The following is a 21581-nucleotide window of genomic DNA, read 5'->3' as shown; positions in this document are numbered from 1 at the left end:
TCTGACTCTTGGCGACCCCATGGACTTCAGCACATCAGGCTTCCCTGTCCTTCACCATCTCCCAGAGTATGTTCAAACTCATGTCCATTGAATTGGTGACACCATCCAACCAACTCATCCTCTGTTGTCCTCTTCTTCTCCTGCCCTCAATCTTTCCCAGTGTCAGGGTCTTTTCCAATGAGTTGGCTCTTCACATACAGTGGCCAAAATAATGGAGCTTCAACTTCAGTCCTTCCAATGAATATTCAGGATTTATTTCCTTTAGCCATGAAATTAAAAGACGCTTACTCCTTGGAAGAAAAGTTATGAGCAACCTAAATAGCATATTCAAAAGCAGAGACATTACTTTGCTGACTAAGGTCCGAAGACTATGGTTTTTTCAGTAGTCATGTATGGATGTGAGAGTTGGACTGTGAAGAAAGCTGAGCGCCAAATAATTGATGCTTTGGAACTGTGGTGTTGGAGAAGACTCTTGAGAGTCCCTTGGACTGCAAGGAGATCCAACCAACCCTTTCTGAAGGAGATCAGCCCTGGGATTTCTTTGGAAGGAATGATGCTAAAGCTGAAACTCCGGTACTTTGGCCACCTAATGTGAAGAGTTGACTCATTGGAAAAGACTCTGATGCTGGGAGGGATTGGGGGCAGGAGGAGAAGGGGACGACAGAGGATGAGATGGCTGGATGGCATCACTGACTCGATGGATGCGAGTCTGAGTGAACTCCGGGAGTTAGTGATGGACAGGGAGGCCTGGCATGCTGTGATTCATGGGGTTGCAAAGAGTCGGCCATGACTGAGCGACTGAACTGAACTGAACTGATTTCCTTTAGGATTGACTGGTTTGATCTCCTTGCAGTCCAAGAGACTCTCAAGAGTCTTCTCCAACACCACAGTTCAAAAGCATTAATTCTTTGGTGCTCAGCCTTCTTTATGGTCCACTTCTCACATCCAGACATGACTATAGGAGAAACAATAGCTTTGACTATATGGACTTTTGTTGGCAAAGTGATGTCTCTGTTTTTTAATATGCTGTCTAGGTTTGTCATTATTTTTCTTCCAAGGAGCAAGCACCTTTTAATTTCATGGCTGCAGTCACCATCCTCAGTGATTTTGGAGCCCAAGAAAATAAAGTCTGTCACTGTTTCTATTGTTTCCCCATCTATTTGCCATGAAGTGATGGGACTGGATGCCATAGTCTTAGTTCTATGGATGTTGAGTTTTAAGCCAGCTTTTTCACGCTCCTCTTTCACCTTCATCTAAAGGATCTTTAGTTCCTCTTCACTTTTGGCCATTAGGATGATATCATCTGCATATCGGAGGTTGTTGATATTTCTCCTGGCAATCTTGATTCCAGCTTGAGGTTTATCCAGCCTGCCATGTCACATGATGTACTCTGCATATAAGTTGAGTAAGCAGGGTGACAATATACAGCCTTGACATTCTTCTTTCTCAATTTTGAAGCAGTCTGTTGTTCCAAGTCTGGTTCTGACTGTTGCTTCTTGGCCTGCATACAGGTTTCTCAGGAGGCAGGTAAGGTGGTCTGGTATTCTCATCTCTGTAAGAATTTCCAGTTTGTTGTGATCCACACAGTCAAAGGCTTTAGTGTAGTCAATGAAGCAGAGGTAGATGTTTTTCTGGAATTCTCTTGCATTTTTCTATGATCCAGCAGATGTTGGCAATTCATTCCTCTGCCTTTTCTAAATCAAGTTTTTATATCTGGAAGTTCTTGGTTCACATATTGTTGAAGCTTAGCTTGAAGGATTTTGAGCATTACTTTGCTAGTATGTGAAATGAGTGCACTTGTAAGGCAGTTTGAACATTCTTTGGCATTGCCTTTCTTTGGGATTGGAATGAAAACTGACCTTTCCCTTGCAATTCCAAGGGACTCTCCAGAGACTTCAGCACCACAATTCGAAAGCACCAATTCCTCAGTGCTCAGCCTTTTTTATGTCCCAAGTCTCACACTCCTACATGACTGCTGGAAAAACGATAGCTTTGACTATGCATATGTCACACACACACACACACACACACACACACACACACACACATTTGGTCTTTGGCTCAATTCTTGGCACAGAGCTCCTAAAATCCTAAGAGTTTCCTAAGTGAGGAGAGGAAATCAGTCAATTAAACAAGTCAATCCCAGAGGAAATCAACCCTGAATATTCACTGGAAGGACTAAGGGCAGGAAGAGAAGGGGACAACAGAAGATGAGATGGTTGAATGGCATCACCGACTCAATAGACATGAGTTTGCGCAAACTCCTGGAGATAGTGAAAGACAGGGGATGGAGTGCTGCAGTCCATGGGAGTACAAAGAGCTGGACACAACTTATCAAATGAACAACAACAAAGTGAGAAAAGCCATCTTTGCTGTGTGTTTTTTGACATATGAATGAAGTGATCTTTGGACCAGCAACTAGGTAACCTAAGGAGGAGGATAGGGGCCAGACTACCCAATCATGCGATTAGAAGGTTTGAACTTTCGGCCCACCTGGAACCTCTGGGGAGGGGAGAGAGGCCAGAAATTGAGTTCAACCATCAGTGGCCAATAATTTAATCAATCATACATCTGTATGAAGCTTTCATAAAAACTCAAAAAGCCTGCGTTGGTGAACATCATTCAGAAAGATGATGCACTCAGAGAGCTTGGAAGATTTGCCATCCTCTCCTCCCTCCCCCTACCCCTCAAGCCCGGAACCTCCTCTATCTGGCTATTCCTGAGTCATATCCATTTACAACAAAGCTGTGCTCTAGTAAGTAAAATGTTTCCCTAGGCTCTGTGGGCTCTTCTAGTAAGTTCACTGAACTCAAGGAAGGGGTCATGGGAACTTCCAACCTATAGCCTGTGGGTCAGATACCTACAAGAACCTGGGCTTGCCAATGGGGTCTGAAGTGTGTATGTGTGTGTGCGTGCGTGTGTACTGGGGGGAGAGTCTCATAGGACTGGGCCCTTAACCTGTGGGGTCTGACACTATCTCCAAGTAAATCATGTTAGAACTTTATTGACTTATAGGACACCCAGCTGGTGCTTGGATGTGTGGGGAAGGAAAAAAGACCTGGTATCCAGAATCACACCTTCAAATGCCACCTTCTCCAAAGAATGTGGTTATAGGGGAGGAAAACTTGCTACCCCAAATGTCTCTTAGCATGTGAATGATTTCAAGCTGAAAAGGTCCCAAAGACTGAGCTTTCCCTTCACTGACTAAAGGAATGTCAATAGAGGAACAGAGCTATCACAATCCATAAGAGTAGTGTGAACTAGGTATGCTAGGCAGGGAGGAACCCAGGAGAGTCTGTTTGTCAAAATTCCATTCTATGTGTCACTGTCTGTCTCCATAAGGTCCAGCAAACATTTATTTACCAAACATTTGCTTTTCCATTTCCATGTCAATTGCCTTCCTTCCTTTTTAAGTCCCAACTCCCTACCCCACAATATTCTCTTTTGTCTTTAGCTGAAAATGCTGCTTAAGGGGAAGGTTTCAGCCATTTGTCATCACTCAGTTTTCCTGGGTCTGTTCCATATACACATGTTATTAGACATTTGTTTGACTTTCTCTTGTTAATTTGTCTCATGTCAACTTAATTCTTAGACCAGCCAGGAAAACCTAGAAGAAAAGAGGAAAATTTCTTCCTTCTTGAAAATATCATTCTCTTAGCTAAAAATGACCCTTCCACTAATCTCCCCTGGCACTGTATTTGTACCTTTAGGGTTATTTTGTCATGTTACAACTCATATATGGTCACGGACTATCCCCATGTCTAATCTATGACCCACTGATGGTGGGGTCCAGTTATTATCCCTTCCCATTTGCCTTCTGCAGGACCTACCAGCTTGCATTGTGAAGAGTAGGAACTCCGTAAATACTGGCAAACTATATGATGTGAAAATGATTTGAGAAGCCTCCACCATATGAATGTTTTATCTGGTTTCCTTTTTCCATATAGCCTTAGTTCTACATACTCCCCACTGTTCCTCAGACACAGAAAATGCTTGTGTTGCTGTGTCTTTTGAATCTGTTTTGCTCAGTTGACCACTATTCTCTTCCGCTTTAAGTGGCAAACTCCTTCACACGTTCCAGGACTGCACTCCAGCTTCACCTCTTCAGAGAAATCTTCCCTCCTCTGACTGGTCATTGCGTTACTTGCACTTTCCTATGCTTGTCTCACCCTAGTGCTGCTCTTATCTGCATTGCAATTCCCATTTACCTGTGAGAAATTTAAGCAAAGACTGAATCTCATTCCCCTTTGTAACCTTGGAATTAGCAAAATATTTGATACGATATAGGTAGCTGATAGGTGTTGATTAGATTAATAATATATTTTAAATATTTTTATTTTACTTATCTTCCTGAGTTGCAAAGAAAATGTCTGCAAAAAGAGACACAGAAATGAGACCCTAAATATTGGAAATCTCTGCCTCCTTAATAGTACAGCGCCTGATTCTTCCAATAACTTCTTAAAAACTACACAATTTAAATAATTGAAATTCCTTTGTCCAAGCAGTTATTTTGAAAATATAACTTTTATTTACAGCTATTAATTCAGGTAAGCATCTCCCTGTGTAAGCTTCAGAAAAGCAAGGACTACCTGGATCAGGAAGATCCCTTGGAGAAGGAAATGGCACCCCACTCCAGTATTCTTGCCTGGGAAATCCCATGGACAGAGGAACCTGGAGGGCTACAGTCTACGGGGTCTTAGTGACTAAACAACAACAACATTTATAAAGGTTTGTCACTTTTCTCAAGATCCAGTACAAAGAAGAAGCTCAATACATTTTAAATGAACGAATGATGTCTGGTGGGTGCAGTATTGCTTGTGGGGCATGAGAGTGCCAGAAGAAAATGGCCACTGTGAGTCCAAAGGTCCCTAACTTATGGAATAATCATAAGTTCTACGCCTGGGTTGTAAAGGTGGTGATATTAATAGGGAGGATAATATGGCCACAGTAGTTAATACTTTCCAACCCTGAATAGCACAGTGGAAAAAGAGCTGGACTATGAATAAGAAGACAGGAATTCTAATCCTGGTTCTGGCACCTTCTAACTATATAGCCCTGGGCAACTCACTGAAATTCTCAGTTTCTTCCTCACTTGGGGAGAACAGGCAGCAAGTAACATTTACTGCTAATTTACAATGTGCCAGCTCCTGTGTGAGAGGTTTTACATATATTTCCTCCCTCACTCTGAGGAAATTTGGCTAGGTTCTTTCCAGCTCTGAATGCTCAAGATTTTATTATTCTCAGCTAATTTAAGTCCCATGCCAAAGGACACAAAGCAATGAAAGACACTTCAGATATATACTGAAAAAAAAAATTCAGTGGCTATTAATTCTTTTTCAAAGATTTCATATAATGTTGATTTAATTACACTTTGGAAGAATGTTAATACAGTGATATAACATGATCTCCTGGGAGCCACCAGTGATACTAGTGATGTTACTGACAGAGCTGGATGATGAGGGACACCTCTTTGCTCCAGCTATATTCCCTGGCTATCAGACTGCTGAATGGTAAGCATTCTCATTCACATGTGATTTCTCTAGCAGTCTGTTTAAAGCCAGTAAATGCTTTAGGGATGCTTATCTGAATAAACTCTAAATGAAAGCCTTAGTTTCAAAATTCCTGGGACAAAGGAAATATAGGCTTCAATTTGAAGCCAAGAAATACAAGCCCAATCAAGCAGCCCTCAATAAAACATTTCATGGAAGTGCAAGGAAATCACCTCAACAGGAACTCTGAGATTTTTTACACTTTGGGTGGTAAAGCTCAGACAATGGACTGCTTTTATACTAAGCAAAGAGCCAAAAGATAAAGGAAATCTTGATGTGTGAACAGTACAGTTCTATGTGGGAGTTCCTTTTCATATTAAAAAGAAAACACACACACTACCCACATGTCCTATGAAAACCATTCTAGGATATAATTATTACTTAAATTATTACATTCAAGTCAAGGAATGGCTCTCAGGAACCCAAGTCAAACATCCCAGAAAGCAACTTCCGAGTTCCACGAACCTTGCTGTTTCAGTTGTTGAGATCAGTGAATATCAGGGTTGGGGTGGGAAGGACAATCCTCTTAGTCTGGTGGATACATTCCTAATAGATATTTTTGTCTTCAGTTGTCTTTATTTGTTTGATGGTATCCACTGGGAATAGAATGGAGTGCATTAAATGGACCCTCAGTTTTCCAACCTGCCCCTGCCAGGCTGCCCCAGTGTTCACTTCTGAGCCTGAGCTAGACCGAAGCATTCTCAGCTCTCTTTGGTGAAGCTCTACTGATGGACATGTTGGTTGGTGTTGATTTTAAGGAAGTACTTGAACTTAATAGGAGGATCAACTCTGCACAAATATGGGTATGAATTTGGGAATGACCATTAGTTATATTCACTGGAAGGACTGATGCTGAAGCTAAAGCTACAATTCTTTGGCCACCTGATGCAAAGAGCCAATTCACTGGAAAAGACCCTGATGCTGGGAAAGATTGAGGGCAGGAGGAGAAAGGGATGACAGAAGATGGCTGGTTGGATGACATCACCAACTCAATGGACATGAGTTTGAGTAAGCTCCGGGAGATGGTGAAAGACAGGGAACCCTAGTGTGCTGCAGTCCGTGGGGTCGCAAAGAGTCGGACACAACCGAGCAACTGAACAACAATGACACCAAATTAGATGCAACTTTCTTACTGCTGGGGATCTATTATGTTTGCTGAGTGTGCTTTGGACCAGAGGAGACACAAAGCGCCATGATTTGGAGGGCAGTGCTCAGCCTGAGTCCTCGGTCCTCAGCTCTGGATGAGCTCTCTGTATGGCAGCTGTGGTCCTAGGGCACTCTGTGTATAGCAACTCTGCATCTGTATGTGGTTCAAAACCCCAAGGCTATGGAAAAATCTGATTCCCCAGAAACTGCTTCAGCTGACAGCCTGTAACCATCAGTGCGTGTGTGCACGCTTAGGTGCTCAGTCGTGTCTGACTCTTTGGGACCCCGTGGACTGTAACCCACCAGGCTCCTCTGTTCATGGGATTCTCCAAGCAAGAATACTGGAGTGGATTGCCATGCCCTCCTTCAGGGGATCTTCCTGACCCAAGGATTGAACCCTTGCCTCCTGAGTCTCCTGCATTAGCTGGCTGATTCTTTACCATTAATGCCACCTAATCAATGGCAATCCACTCCAGTGTTCTTGCCTGGAGAATCCCAGGGACGGGGGATCCTGATGGGCTGCCGTCTATGGGGTCACACACAGTCGGACACAACTGAAGTGACTTAATAGCAGCAGCAGCAGCAATCAGCAGGGTTAGAAGGAATTCCCTGATACTTTCACAGAAGAAAGACCTCCAAGCCCATGCTAAGAAAACAGTAACTGAAAACAGTCCATCATATCACTCCCCACACCTCTTCTCTCTGGAGCTGTGCAGTGTAGTGCTTTGGGGTCCTGCTATGCTAAATAAGCCTTTGGAATGTACCCTTATTCACCCCTTCTTCCTCAATTCCCACCTCCATCATCTTGGTTCAGGGTTTCACTCTTCACATTTTAATTCTTGAAACCCTTTCCTAGCTCATGTCTCTGCCTCAGGCTCTCTGATCTTCAGCTATTCCGTAAGTTCTTAAGTGACTCTGTTCCAAAACCTTCAGAGATTTCATCCCATAATGCAGAAGACTGAATAGTAGTAAATGTGAAAGTGTAGTAAATGGAAAGATGTGAGATAATAAAATATATATATTTTATCATCTCTATATATGTATAGGTCTCTGCCCTGCTTCCTGATACAGAGCTCCCCAAACTCCTGTTAATTTCCTAAGAAAGAAGAGCACTGGGAGCATTGTTTGTTCTGAAGAGGTGACTCTGCGTCCTGGGTGACTCCTGGGTGGGAGCTGGTCACCTGAAATACCGAGCCATGAATAGAAGCTTAGAATTTTCAGCCATATCCCTCATCCTCCAGAAAGGAGAGAAGGGCTGGGAACAGAGTTAATAATTGATTATGACTATGTGAAGAAACCTCCATCAAACCCTAATAATACAGGTATCAGAGAGCTTCCAAGCTGGCAAACACATCCACACCAGGAGGGTGATACACCGCAGCTCCATGTGGATGGACCCGCCCAGGCTCGGCCCTGTGTGTCTTTTCATCAGGCTGTTCACCTGTATCCTCTATCACACCCTTTAATAACCTGGTAAACATTCGTAAGTGTTTCCTTAGATTCTGTGAGCAGCTCAGGCAAATTAATGAGACCTGGGGGAGGGGCGGGTTAGAATAAATTAGATACAGGTTGAAATAGAATAGACACAGATTCATTAGAATCTATAGCTGGCGCAATCAGAAGCATAGATGATAATCTGAGCCTGTGACTGGTGTCTGAAATGTGGGGAGGAAGGCAGTGTGCAATCTCATGGGACTGAGCCCTAACCTGTGGGATCTGATGCTATCTCCATATAGAGAGCGTTGGGATTGAATTAAACTGTCAGACATCCAGCTGGTGTCCAACATTTGCTTGTAATTGTAGGGGAAAAAATCTCCATGGATTGGTGACCAGACGGGTCAGAAATGAAGTGTTTTGTGTGGATAGTAAAGAAGACTCATAGGAAGACAAAACCCACGTGGGAAGAACTAAGTTTCTCACTACATAGGAAGGAAAACACTGAGTTTTCCTTACAGAAGAGCACTGCAAGAATTAGGATGCCAGGTTTCAAGACTGGTTTGGCATGTCTCCAGAAGTGAGCTGTTTTTGCACTAATCATTTGATTTCCCTGAGCTCTGGTTCCTCGTCCATTGAGCAGAGGCAACATGCCTGTCACATCACAAATCTTATTTATGGTGATGATAACTGAGATGATGGACATGAACACTCCAAAGTGTCACACTATTTCTGGCTTCAGCAAGAGAAATGTAACCATCACTTACAATAATTCACATTTATTGAGCACTTACCATGGGCTATAAGTTGTTATAAATGCTTTACAAATATCAATAAATTTCATTCTCAGAACAACCCTGTTTACAGACTGGGAAACTGAGCTCCAGAGAGGTGAAATAATTTCCCCAAGTCACATAATTTTCAATAGGTATAATTGAGTTAGGAAGTGATAAATAAGGCCCCAGAAGCCATATTCTATGAAGAAAAAAAGTGGGGAAACAGAAAGGATCACTTTTGAAAAAGTAATTTTCTAAACGTTTCTCTAACAATTATTAATTCAGAGAATTAATGATGAATACTTATGGAGCAAACACTATTTGTCAGGTGTTCTGCTAATTCTTAGAGAGTCAAGGAAAAGTAAATGTAATTTTCAAGGGTCCTTACAAGACACACAGTCTAGTAGCAGTGGTGGCAAAGATCCATACATGATTTGCAGAGTGTTCTGGGGCCACTGAAGGATGCTCAGCCAGGCTTGACAGGGTCAGGGGAAGCATCCTGGCGAAGGCGATACAGAAGTGTGTTAGAAAGGACAAGCAAGATTCAGTGGAACAATCAATGGAAGGTGGAGAGAGACACTTTAGGAAGTGAGAACAGTAAGTCCATGATTAGGATATAGAATAGAACATGCAGGGAACAAACACTATGCAGTTGTTAGAACGTGATGTCATGTGGCCAGACTCCTGGTCTGATTGTACACCTCTGTACCTCTGGGAATGTCCCATTAGAATGGAAATTCTGAAAAGGGCAGAGAACTTGTATGTTCTGGTCACTATTATATCACCAGTGCCTGGTACAAAGTGGTGCTCAATACATACTTGTTAAGTACAAACAAAAATATGTGGATGAATAGTATCTAAACAAATACTTGTTGAGGTAATTATTTAATAATAAACACAGAGCACCTCTGCAAATGAGGGCTTTCCTTGTGGTTCAGCTGGTAAAGAATCCGCCTGCAATGCTGGAGATCTGGGTTCTATCCCTGGATTGGGAAGATCCCCTAGAGAAGGGAAAGGCTATTCACTACAGTATTCTGGCCTGGAGAGTTCCATGGACTGTATAGCCCATGGGGTCGCAAAGAGGTGGAGATGACCTAGCAACTTTCACTCACTTCACCACTGCAAATGAGGTTGAGAAGGCTTCTAGCTTTCCTGTATACTGCATCCAATATAAACTCGATCAACTATCAATCCAACTAGCTTGAATCAGATCGCAAGACACCTTGGGCCAAGCACCTGCTTTCATCTTAATGATTAGACAGTGAACTACTGAAGCTGGAAAGTGACACAGCCACATAGTAGTGAAAAAGATGACTATGGTGGCACTCTGGAGAATAATTTAGAGGAAGAGAAACTGATGCTGGGAAAAACTCCATAGAAAGATGCAGGACCATCTCACAGGAAGCCCCAGTGAAAAATGATAGAACAGTGAAAGGAAAAGTTAGCTTTCAAAGTAGGGTCTACTCTTAATAACGCCATTCAATAAAAATTTGGATAAAAGCAAAATAGAGGGTTGAAGAATAATTTCAGAAAGACTAGAGAGACAGGATTTCCTACAGGGTAAACACTAGCTTAGAAAAATTAGGAGACTTAGGGTTTTGTCCAGGTGTCTTTAGCCTATGGCGTGGTTGTTAGCAACTTGCTGGATTTCTGAGGGCCTGATTTCACCTTCTGTAAAACAAAGCTGCTGAATCAATGGTCTCAAAGTTCTCCTCTGGCCCTACCATTCCAGGATCACGAGTTCTATGATCTCCTTTTTAAAAAAAAAAAGAAATTATTTACTTTTGGCTGTGCTAGGTCTTCCTTGCTGCGCACGACTTTCTCCAGTTGCAGTGAGCAGGGGCTAGTCTTCATTGCGATTCTTTCTTGAGGCATGCAGGCTTCTCATTGGGGTGGCTTCTTTTGTTGCACCTTTTGTTCTTTTGTTCTAGGCCCACAGGCTTCAGTAGTTGTGGCACATGGGCTCGGCAGTTGTTACGAATGGACTTCAGTTGCTCCACAGCACGTAAAATCTTCCTGATCAGGGATCGAACTTGTGTCCCCTGCATTGGTAGGCAGACTCTATCCACTGAAACACCAGGGAAGTTTGGTTCTGTGACCTTCTGATTTCTGCGATGATTGTTAAATTGCTGGATAGTGAACGACATAGCACTTAGACCCACAGACTGAAATGATTTTGGAGGAGAAAGCTATTGGAGTATGATCAGCTCAAACCTTTCATTTAACAGATAAGGAGACCACAGTTCAGCCATGTTAGTTGAAATGGCCAAGTTTATGTAGCTCATTAAGGACAGAAGAGAGGATAGTGCTACTCTTACTCATCAAATTGCATGAATCTGTTTATATATTACCAAAACATAGGCAACTTGGACCTGAGCTTTTGTTACTTTTAATCTTAAGATTGAACTTCTGAACTCTTTAATAGCTTAATCCAAAAGAATTTTAATAGAATTTATGGTATTTACTGATGAGTATTCATATATCTTAGATGACACCACCCTTATGGCAGAAAGTGAAGAGGGACTAAAAAGCCTCTTGATGATAGTGAAAGAGGAGAGTGAAAAAGTTGGCTTAAAGCTCAACATTCAGAAAACTAAGATCATGGCATTTGGTCCCATCACTTCATGGGAAATAGATGGGGAAACAGTGGAAACAGTGTCAGACTTTATTTTTGGGGGCTCCAAAATCACTGCAGATGGTGATTGCAGCCATGATATTAAAAGATGCTTACTCCTTGGAAGGAAAGCTATGACCAACCTAGACAGCATATTAAAAAGCAGAGACATTATTTTGCCAACAAAGGTCCGTCTAGTCAAGGCTATGGTTTTTCTAGTGGTCATATATGGATGTGAGAGTTGGACTGTGAAGAAAGCTGAGCACCGAAGATTTGGGGCTTTTGAACTGTGGTGTTGGAGAAGACTCCTGAGAGTCCCTTGGACTACAAGGAGATCCAACCAGTCCATTCTAAAGGAGATCAGACTTGGGTGTTCACTGAAGGACTGATGCTCAAGCTGAAACTCCAATACTTTGGCCACCTCATAGGAAGAGTTGACTCATTTGAAAAGACCCTGATGCTGGGAGGGATTGGAGGCAGGAGGAGAAGGGGACGACCGAGGATGAGATGGCTGGATGGCATCTCAGACTCAATGGACATGAGTTTGTGTAAACTCCGGGAGTTGGTGATGGACAGGGAGGCCTGGCGTGCTGCGATTCATGAGGTTGCAAAGAGTCGGACACAACTGAGCAATTGAACTGAACTGAACTGATTCATATTTTCAAGCAGTAAATACAAAAAGAAAAAGGAAAAAAAAACCTCATCCTTTCATTTGTTAAACTCTTGTCTACTAAGTGTTAAAGATACAAAGATTAATAAGATCTGGACTAATTTCTAACATCTTCAGTTCAGTCACTCAGTCTTGTCCAACTCTTTGCGACCCCCTGAACCACAGGGGATGGAGCCATCTCATCCTTTGTCGTCCCCTTCTCCTCCTGCCCTCAATCCTTCCCAGCATCAGAGTCTTCCCAATGAGTCAACTCTTTGCATCAGGTGGCTGAAGTATTGGAGTTTCAGCTTCACCATCAGTCCTTCCAATGAATATTCAGGACTGATTTCCTTTAGGATGGACTGGTTGGGTCTCCTTGCTGTCCAAGGGACTTTCAAAAGTCTTCTCCAACACCATAGTTCAAAAGCATCAATTCTTTGGCACTCAGCTTTCTTTATAATCCAACTCTCACATCCATACATGACTACTGGAAAAAACACAGCGTTTGGAAAAACCATAGCCTTGACTAGACGGACCTTTGTTGACAAAGTAACGTCTCTGCTTTTCAATATGCTGTCTAGGTTGGTCATAACTTTCCTTCCAAGGAGTAAGCGTCTTTTAACTTCATGGCCGCAATCACCATCTGCATTTTGGAGCCCAGAAAAATAAAGTCAGCCACTGTTTCTACTGTTTCCCCATCTATTTGCCATGAAGTGATACCAGTTCTAAAATACTATGGTGATCCATCCCACTTTCAAATGTTACCATGTATCCTAACCTAGCTCGGAGGACAAATGTCCATTCATTAGTGTTAAGTTGTGTGTTTGTGTGTGTTACTGCTATGCAGTGTTTCACCTTTTGGAAGGGATTCACAACTTCACAAATGTGTGTGCTTACTTATTGGATGTTCCATGAAGGTTTGTCAGCAGAGTGAAGTTGTTTCTCACACTTCGCAAGCTGGCAAGGACCTAAAAGGAAAATATTTCCACAGTTAGGAGTGGTTAGGAACAAAAGGAGAGGGCTAGGTAGGTTCACAGACCACTCTTAGAAACTATACCCAGGGGCAGAGTGAGAATGAGCCAGGCCAGCATGATACATACCTGGGCAAAAGGTGTTACAATCAAGTCATCTCCATGTCTGGTGAAAAGAGAGAAAAAAAAATACTTTAATATGTATTTGCATTATAACTATGACACATAAACTGTCATGAAACTTCTTCGGTGTTAGCAGCACAAATGTTAGACAAGTCATTCTACCTGGATATAAGGCAGGACTGATTTAGGCAGAGATGGGAATTTCAGGAACTTGAAAGAAAAAAAAAAAAAAAACCCACCAGGTTCATAGCTCCTAGATTTACAGTGGCTACACATAAAAACACTTGCAAGTAAGTTGATATCTTCAGGGTATATTCTCATTAAGTAGCAGATCTGGGGAACTGCAATTCAAAGCGATTTGTGGATTTTGGTCACCAGAGCCAGGAAATTCAAAGGGAGGGCTGCTCACAGGCATACACAGAGCTGGAAAAAATGGCCCAACAGTCTGGATAAAGGTTGACTTTGGATTTCCTGGCTTTTGTTGATTTGAACCACAGCCTTAATGCCATTTAAACACAGATTTCTGTCTGGGAATCCCATTACTTTTGTTTTTAATATAACTTTTTTCTTAAAGTACCCAAGGAAAAGCTTTTAAGGGAGTGTAGGGATTGAACCTATTATCATATCATTGTCTCTCACGTTGTCCCAAAGATTTGATTGAGCTGAGCCACATAAATTTTGTATTTGGGAATACGCAGAAATGCGTTTTCAGGAGACTTCTCTCTCTGGCACAGGCCTTGATAAATCTTCTTAAATCCACATAGCAAGATCTCCATTAAAACCATTAGAGGACACACTGGCCTGAGCTGTAGACACACAATCGGGCCGATTTGCTATCAGAGCGTGAATCATAAATTGCTCAGAAGGTAGTGGACAATGAGCTTCCTTCACTGTCTGATCATCTGCTGTGTATCATTGATCACTGCACAAATATGGCACTTATTCGCTAGCTATGGGAGTGCAAGCAATGGTTATTAAGCACCTGCCCAGCACCAGGCATCAGGTGAGGCCTTGGGATCCAGGCTTGGATAACACCTGTATCCTTGGGGACCTCTTCTCTAGCGTGAGTTTTTATTTTAGGGCTTCATTTAGTACAATATTTTCCTCTCTGCTGTGGTCTTTAGCTAGAAGTCCCCCTTCAATGTCATCCAGGAAACTTTCTGCGCATTTGCTTTGTACAGTGACGATAAAAAGAACACTGACAAGACTAAGCATTCTTTGAGTGATTACCATCTGTCAGGCCCTCCGTGAAACCTCGTTTAACTCTTGTAAGGAGACTTGAAGCAGCTAATCTTAGGCCTATTTTATAGATAATATCAAAGCTCAGAGTAGGTAAGCCATTGCTTAACCAGCACATAGCTAATAAGTGGAAGAACTAAAACTATTGGATTTCCAAAATCTGTGCTTTTAACCATTCTGTTTTCCTATTTTTTGATGGCTCTGCATGGTTGACTAAATTCATGGTTGACAGAGTTCATGATCCCCTCAAATTAAAACAGGAGACAAAAAAAAAAAAAATCCAAAACACTGCAGTAGATAGTATAAATCATATAAATATAGAATGAGAATACGAACAATTGATACTTAATGAATGTACAAAGGAGAACTGATAATTATGGATCAGACAAGGTAGGAAAGGCTTGATTGAACAGGTGTTATTCAAGATGAATTTGCAAGTACTGGCTTTAAAAGGTAGGGATGGTAGATGCTTCTAATGAGAGCAATACAAGAATAGAGGTCCTGAAATGGGAAAATACTGGACCTGGAGATGCTTGGTGGTTGTTTGGACAGAGCTGAGTACATGACAGACATTTGCAGAGGACAATACTTGAAGGTCCCGCACACTCATATTATGGACATTGTGAACAACGGTTGTGGAATAGGTGCTTAACTCTGCAGAAGAAATGAGATTTGTGGTGAGATAGGCAAACAGAAAAGTGCTTTAGAAAGCAAAATGCTATGGGCATGAGAGAGAGACAGGAGCGAGGACAGAGCCGAGAAGGGCGGTTGGAAGGACGTTGCTGTCACCCAGATGAGAAGACTTTGGTGAGGCAGAGGAAGAAACAAGCAAAGACAACTGGAAGAGCCCCTGAACGTGTTGCCAAGGACTTGGCGTTAGTTGGATAGGGTTCATAAAGAAATTCTATTTTCATTTTTAGAACAGGTTTCTGGGAAAATAGCGAAGTCATGAGTAGAAACGAAAAAGTGAGGAGGAGCTGGAGGAGGTGTGTCATTTCCTCACACGTTGGGTTTTAAGATACTCATTGATATCCTGGTGGAAACAGCAAGTGGGAAGACTAAAATACGGGGATTAGAGCTAGAGGTTTAGGACTTACTTACAACAGTGGGGACCAGTGAAGCAATGGCAGAGAGTGGCTTCATGGATGGGAGTATATAGAGAGATCCGAAGGAAGAACCTCAGGGTTCTTGGAGAGGAGAGAAAACGAGAGACAGTAAGAGTGAAGAGACATGCAGTTGTAATAAGTGCAGGGTGGTGAGATGTTACAAGAATTGCCCCTTCCTAAGTGTTTTTTGGGGGGATGAACTTCAGATGGGTGAAATAACCAACTATTTGTTCAGATTTCTGCTGTGAAGTTCACATTGTTCAGAAGACATCCGGGTGAGTTGGGAATACAGTGATAGTGTTAGACTTAAGTAGATCAACTATGGGTCCTGGATTTCTAGAATCTAAATTCCCAACAAAAGTTAAATAATATGAGCAAATTTCACACAGAAATAGTGCCAAAAGCTGATATACTGTTGCATGAATAGGGAGCTACTAAAACTGTACAAACTAATGATTAAAGGGAGGTTAAAAAATTCAAAGACAGTGAGCGAGTGTGAAGCCTGGGCCAACGTGGGCTCAGCTGGTGTGGAGCTCAGGCATGGGCCCACAGCAGGTAGCCCAAGCTCAACATTCAGAGAACTAAGATCATGGCATCTGATCCCACACTTCATGGCAAATAGATGTGGAAAGAATGGAAACAGTGACAGACTTTATTTTTTTGAGCTCCGAAATCACTGCAGATGGTGACTGCAGCCATGAAATTAAAAGACACTTGCTTCTTGGAAGAAAAGTTATGACCAACCTAGACAGCATATTAAAAAGCAGAGACATTACTTTGCTAACAAAGGTAAGTCTAGTCAAAGCTATGATTTTTCCAGTAGTCATGTATGGTTGTGAGAGTAAGACTATAAAGAAAACTGAGTGCCTAAGAATTGATACTTTTGAACTGTGTTGTTGGAGAAGACTCTTGAGAGTCCCTTGGACTGCCAGGAGACCCAACCAGTCTATCCTAAGGGGGATCAGTCCTGAATATTCATTGGAAGGATTGATGGTGAAGCTGAACCTCCAATACTTTGGCCACCTGATGCAAAGAACTGACTTATTTGAAAAGACCCTGATGCTGGGAAAGATTGAGGGCAGGAGGAGAAGGGGACAACAGAGGATGAGATGGCTGGATGGCATCACCAACTCAGTGGAATGAGTCTGAGTCAACTCCAGGAGTTGTTGATGAACAGGGAGGCCTGGTGTGCTGCAGTCCATGGGATCGCAAAGAGTCGGACATGACTGAGCAGCTCAACTGAAATGAACTGAACTAAAAAAGTTCAGAGAGGGCCCCATGTCAAAATCAGTTTATTATTACAGAACTTCTGAAATTTATGACAGTAGAACATTCAGAGGCAAGGGATGAATTTTCAGATCCTGAGCACTGGGTCTCAGAATTTGAACTGTAAAAGCTAATGTTGTATGTAAGACAGTAACTGCTATAGAAACGATCAGATAATCTGTAGATAAGAAAACAAAACAAAAAAAACCCTTCTATTTGAGTACAGCCAGATAATTTATAAAACTAGTCCAAATTTTTAAAATCATAATTTGATATATGGATAAGAAAAGGGCATGAATATAACAAAATACTTGATTGGTTATAGAAACTGATGTAGTTGTTAGTTGCCCAAACCACTAGAGAGGGCAATATCCCACAGGAACAATACCAGATATTCAGAACCATGGCACGAGCGCCATCTAGCGACAAAGCCAGCACATTACATTTCTGTAGGCTAATTGGAGACGAGTACTCTGAGGGTCTTAATAGACTTCCCAGGTGGCTCAGTGATACAGAGTCTGCCTGCCGATGCTGGAGGCTTGGGTTTGATTCCCGGGTCAGGGAGATGCCCATTTCCAGGAAGGAAATGGCAACCCACTCCGGTATTCTTGCCTGGAAGATCCCATGGACAGAGGAGCCTGGCAGGCTATAGTCCATGGTGTCTGGGACACAGCTTAGCAACTAAACAACTCTGTGGGTCTTGAGTGTGGATCTGCTCTCAACAATGAAATACTTTTCTAGAAAGCAAAAATGCTTCTTCCTACTGCTACACTCTGGATTTTATCAGTTTCACCTTTCTCTGTTTCCTATCTACATGCAGAATTTTACTTGTACTTTTTTTGTAACATTGATTTTAGGCTGTCTTAGAGAAACAGACTATACTGTAGTGAAGAGTACAGCTTTTGCAGCCAGATGGCTTTTGGTTTGCTTCTCAGCCTCACTATTACACACTATGGGCCTTTAGGCAACCACTCTATGCCTCTCACAACATGTTGTGAGATTTAAATGCGTTATTACGTATGTACCACTCTTACAACAGTGCTTGGCACATAAAAGCACTTTTGCTATCTGTTACAGTTACTCTCATTAGTAGTAGGTATCATCATTATTATAATTAAAGAATTGCATGTCTATCTTTCCAACTGGTGAGAACTTCTTTAAGACAGTCATTTCTGCCCCCATTAAAATCAAGAATACTAATATTTATATTGTACTTTAGTTTACAAAGCATTTTCATGTGTCTTATTTCATGTGGTAAGGGAATGTTCTTGACCCTAGGGAATGGTGTAAGCACTGATCTTGTTGGTCAAGGCTGAAACCTGCCTCTCTCTCATCCCACAGTCAACCACCACCATCTGTGGATCCTAACTTGCAAATATTTATTAATTGCCCACTAGATCTGTTCTAACATAGAATCCCATCCTTTATTATAGAAATTACCAAAGCCCCTCCCAATTGGCTCTTGGAAATAGCTTTAGGCTTTGTCCACCCTCCAAACTGTTAATCAGAGTTATCTTTCAAAAACTTTTGTCTGATTATGTATTTTCCTGCTTAAAAGCCTTTAGTAGCTCCAGGCTGCTTGCCTGCAGCATAAATGCTAAGTCCTCACACAGGCCCTTCCTGGTGAGGGTCCTGCTTACTTCTCTAGCGTGTCTCTCACCACTTCCTCATCCTTTCACATTCTTTGCCTGAGCCACACTGAGCTGCGGTTCCCCAAAGCATTCTTGAGAACTAGAGTTGGTGAGCACATGGCCCTTATTCCTGCATACCCTTCTGCTAATTCCTCTAGCCTAGCTGTAATTTCTCTAGCTTAGCTGTAATTCCTCAAAGTAGGCCTCTCACTTTGCCAGGCCAGATCTCTCAAAGTCCTGGACATCCCTTTCTACCACTGCCCTTTTCTGAAGGTCTTACAACTATCTATTGACTTGGCTCAGTCAGTAAAGAATCTGCCTGCAATGCGGCAGGTTTGACCCCTGGGTGGGGAAGATCCCCTGGAGGAGGGCATGGCAACCCACTCCAGTATTCTTGTCTGGAGAATTCCATGGACAGAGGAGCCTGGTGGGCTACAGTCCATGGAATCGCAGAGGGTAGGACACGACTGAGTGACTAAGTACAGCACATTGACTTACTAATACTTTAGCTCCCTTGAAGACACAGAAGATGTCTCATTTGCTTGCAAGGTGTCTAAATGTAAGCAAATTTTTGTTCAAAGAAAGGATGGATATAATTTTTGTAATAGCTGGAAAGGTAGGCAGAGTAGAGATTTGTATCATTATTTTTATTTTTCATCATTATTTAGTCTGTTTGTGTGCTGAATATCCACACGGTTTAGTCATCTAGATTCCCTGAATTTGAGTTGTGTTTCCCTGTTTACTGGGTAATTTACTTAACTTCTCTGTGCTCCAGTGTTCTCTTTAAGACAAGACAATTATAGTACCAAGACAGTTACAGTACCACCAAGAAAATTATAGTACCAAAACAATGATAGTCCTACAATACTGAATTATAGTATTCATGCATTAAGGGGAATAAATGAGTTAAAATATGTAAATACTTTAAAGAGTATATAGGAAATGCTTAATAAATGTGTGCTTTTATTTATAGATAATTTAGACACTATGAAAAACATTCAGTTGCTTAAAGTTATGGTGCCAGTAGGTATAATGGCTGTAACTCAAGTCTTAGATACCACATTGTATTTTTTTGATAGCCCATCAATAAACAGGTCTTAAATTTAAGTGGGCTGTTATTTCTACTTCTCCTCTTGGTTTTCAGATCTCATTTCCCGTGACTGCTCTCTCTAGAGATCACTTTTCACATCAACAGTAGCTTTAAAACTTGTCTGTATAAGACTGCACATAGGATGACTAAATAAAGGAAACAGGGATCTTCCTTCCCTGTGGCTTTACTGGTGGATAATCAAAAGCTGGTCCTGCCCAGGTTGGTTCCTCCAAAGTTTTGGACAATATAACTAGCCTCCCCAATTCCTAGTACTTTATGCTCCCTTAGGGAAATCTGTACCTTGGTATATAGACACACTCCATTAAAGATGACTACAACACAGGAACTGAACAGAGACCAATAAATTATTGCCACATCTAGCATGGGGAATTTCCTTTTGGGCTCCAATGGTCATCTAGTTTTCTTTACTAGAAACCTTTACTTCAGTCTCTCTTTTGTTGCTGTATGTTAAAGCCACTTTGAGTTTTCCATTCACATTTTTACTTACTCATCTGTTCATTCATTCTCCCTGCCTATATTTTTCCTCCTGAAAGAGTTCAGACGAAAAGCTGTAAAAAGACAGCATTGTCTCTGCTGTTAAGATGTAATGCCGAGGAATTGTGCAGGATGTTCTACCTCTTATGTAAATTCATGACTGTTCCGTGCTGGACATGAGGACTCCTGAGTGAGGAACACTCTGCAGCCCTCACCCCACAGCCTTCACGTGAAGATTCCAGCTCGATTATTGTCCTTCTTTCTCTTGACTTTGTGAATAGGAGGCAGGAGAAGCAGCAAGAGGTTCAGGGACTGTGGTTCCTCTATTTATGTCAAGTTATCCTAAAGAGTAATAGTTGGGTCAAATAGCTTTGAGAGAAAGACTTCAGTTTAGCTCAAGATACCCATGTAAATCTGCCTACAATACAGGAGACCCAGGTTTGACCCCTGGATTGGGAAAACTCCCTGGGGGAGGAAATGGCAATCCACTCCAGTATTCTTGCCTGGAGAATTCCATGGACAGAGGGGCCTGGTGGGCTATGGTCCATGGGGTCACAAAGAGTTGGACAGGACTGAAGAGACTCAGCACACACTTGTCTAAAACTGGATTTTCCAACGTAGTCCTGATAAAATGAAATTCCAGAAGAATCTGGATATTCAAGTCCTACTTCTTGCTGTGTTGAGAAATATAAATTCCTAAACTGACAAATATATATGAAGGTTTTACTGTCATGTTGAAATATTTGCAAAACAACATTGTGTGCTATTTTTATTCACTCAAAAATGTTAATATATCTTGTTATCAGTATCTTTGACAGGATGAGATAATGTTGTCAAATATGTTTTCTTGGGAAGGACTATTCTTTATTTTGAAAATGTGCCCTATGTTTGTTTTGAAGTTTTTTTTTTTTTAAGTGAGAATGATACTAGTTATCTTGCATATATAATTCTTACCTGTCTAAATCTTAAAGTTGGCAACACTAGATAGGTTCCAAAGCTAGGGGAAATTTTTGCTGGTTGATTAAACTGAAAAGAGGCTAACCATTAATATTAGAGACCCTGGATGCAGAGTCATTCAGAACTAGATGTCTGTTTCTACAGCTATAGACTGAGTTGAACTGTGATCTTTAAGATCTCTTCAAGTTCAAAATTTCTATCACCTTTTGATTGTAAGTAAGGAATTGGTGAAGTTCAATTTGAAATTTGGTTAGAATCTGCTGAGAAGCCTCTGAATGACCCGGAGACACATCAAGCTGTTTGTCATGAGTCTGGGGGAGCCACTAGCTGCTGTCCAAAGTTAGTCTTTCTCCCATGAAACACTGTGAATGAAGCTCTAATTACCTCCATCTTGCCACATCTTCTGCCCAGGGAGGAGAAAGGTGAAAGGCGTTTGTTTTGGTGGAAGAGAGAATTCCAGGCATGTTCACTATCAAAGTCCCCATCTGAGCCTTGGTCAGAAACTTCCTTAGCGCTACGTGATCTACAGCAAAGA

The 21581-nt window shown here is 41.8% G+C and overlaps 1 protein-coding gene across 2 annotated transcripts in view; it reads right to left on the bottom strand.

Annotated features, from left to right (window-relative positions):
• Window positions 1-21581, bottom strand: part of PDE4B (phosphodiesterase 4B) — a 613613-nt gene that overhangs the window by 126669 nt on the left and 465363 nt on the right. For both annotated transcript variants that reach the window (XM_018045231.1, XM_005678304.3), the window contains 2 exons: window positions 13269-13305; window positions 13066-13136 (listed from right to left, as the gene is read on the bottom strand). In XM_018045231.1, the coding sequence (XP_017900720.1) occupies window positions 13066-13136; window positions 13269-13305 (108 nt within the window). The remainder of the gene's footprint in view (window positions 1-13065; window positions 13137-13268; window positions 13306-21581) is intronic.

Source organism: Capra hircus, chromosome 3, assembly GCF_001704415.2.
Source record: "Capra hircus breed San Clemente chromosome 3, ASM170441v1, whole genome shotgun sequence".
NCBI classification, from domain to species: domain Eukaryota; kingdom Metazoa; phylum Chordata; class Mammalia; order Artiodactyla; family Bovidae; genus Capra; species Capra hircus.
The sequence above is the reverse complement of the archived record's forward strand: the minus strand, read 5'-3'. Positions and strand labels throughout refer to the sequence as shown.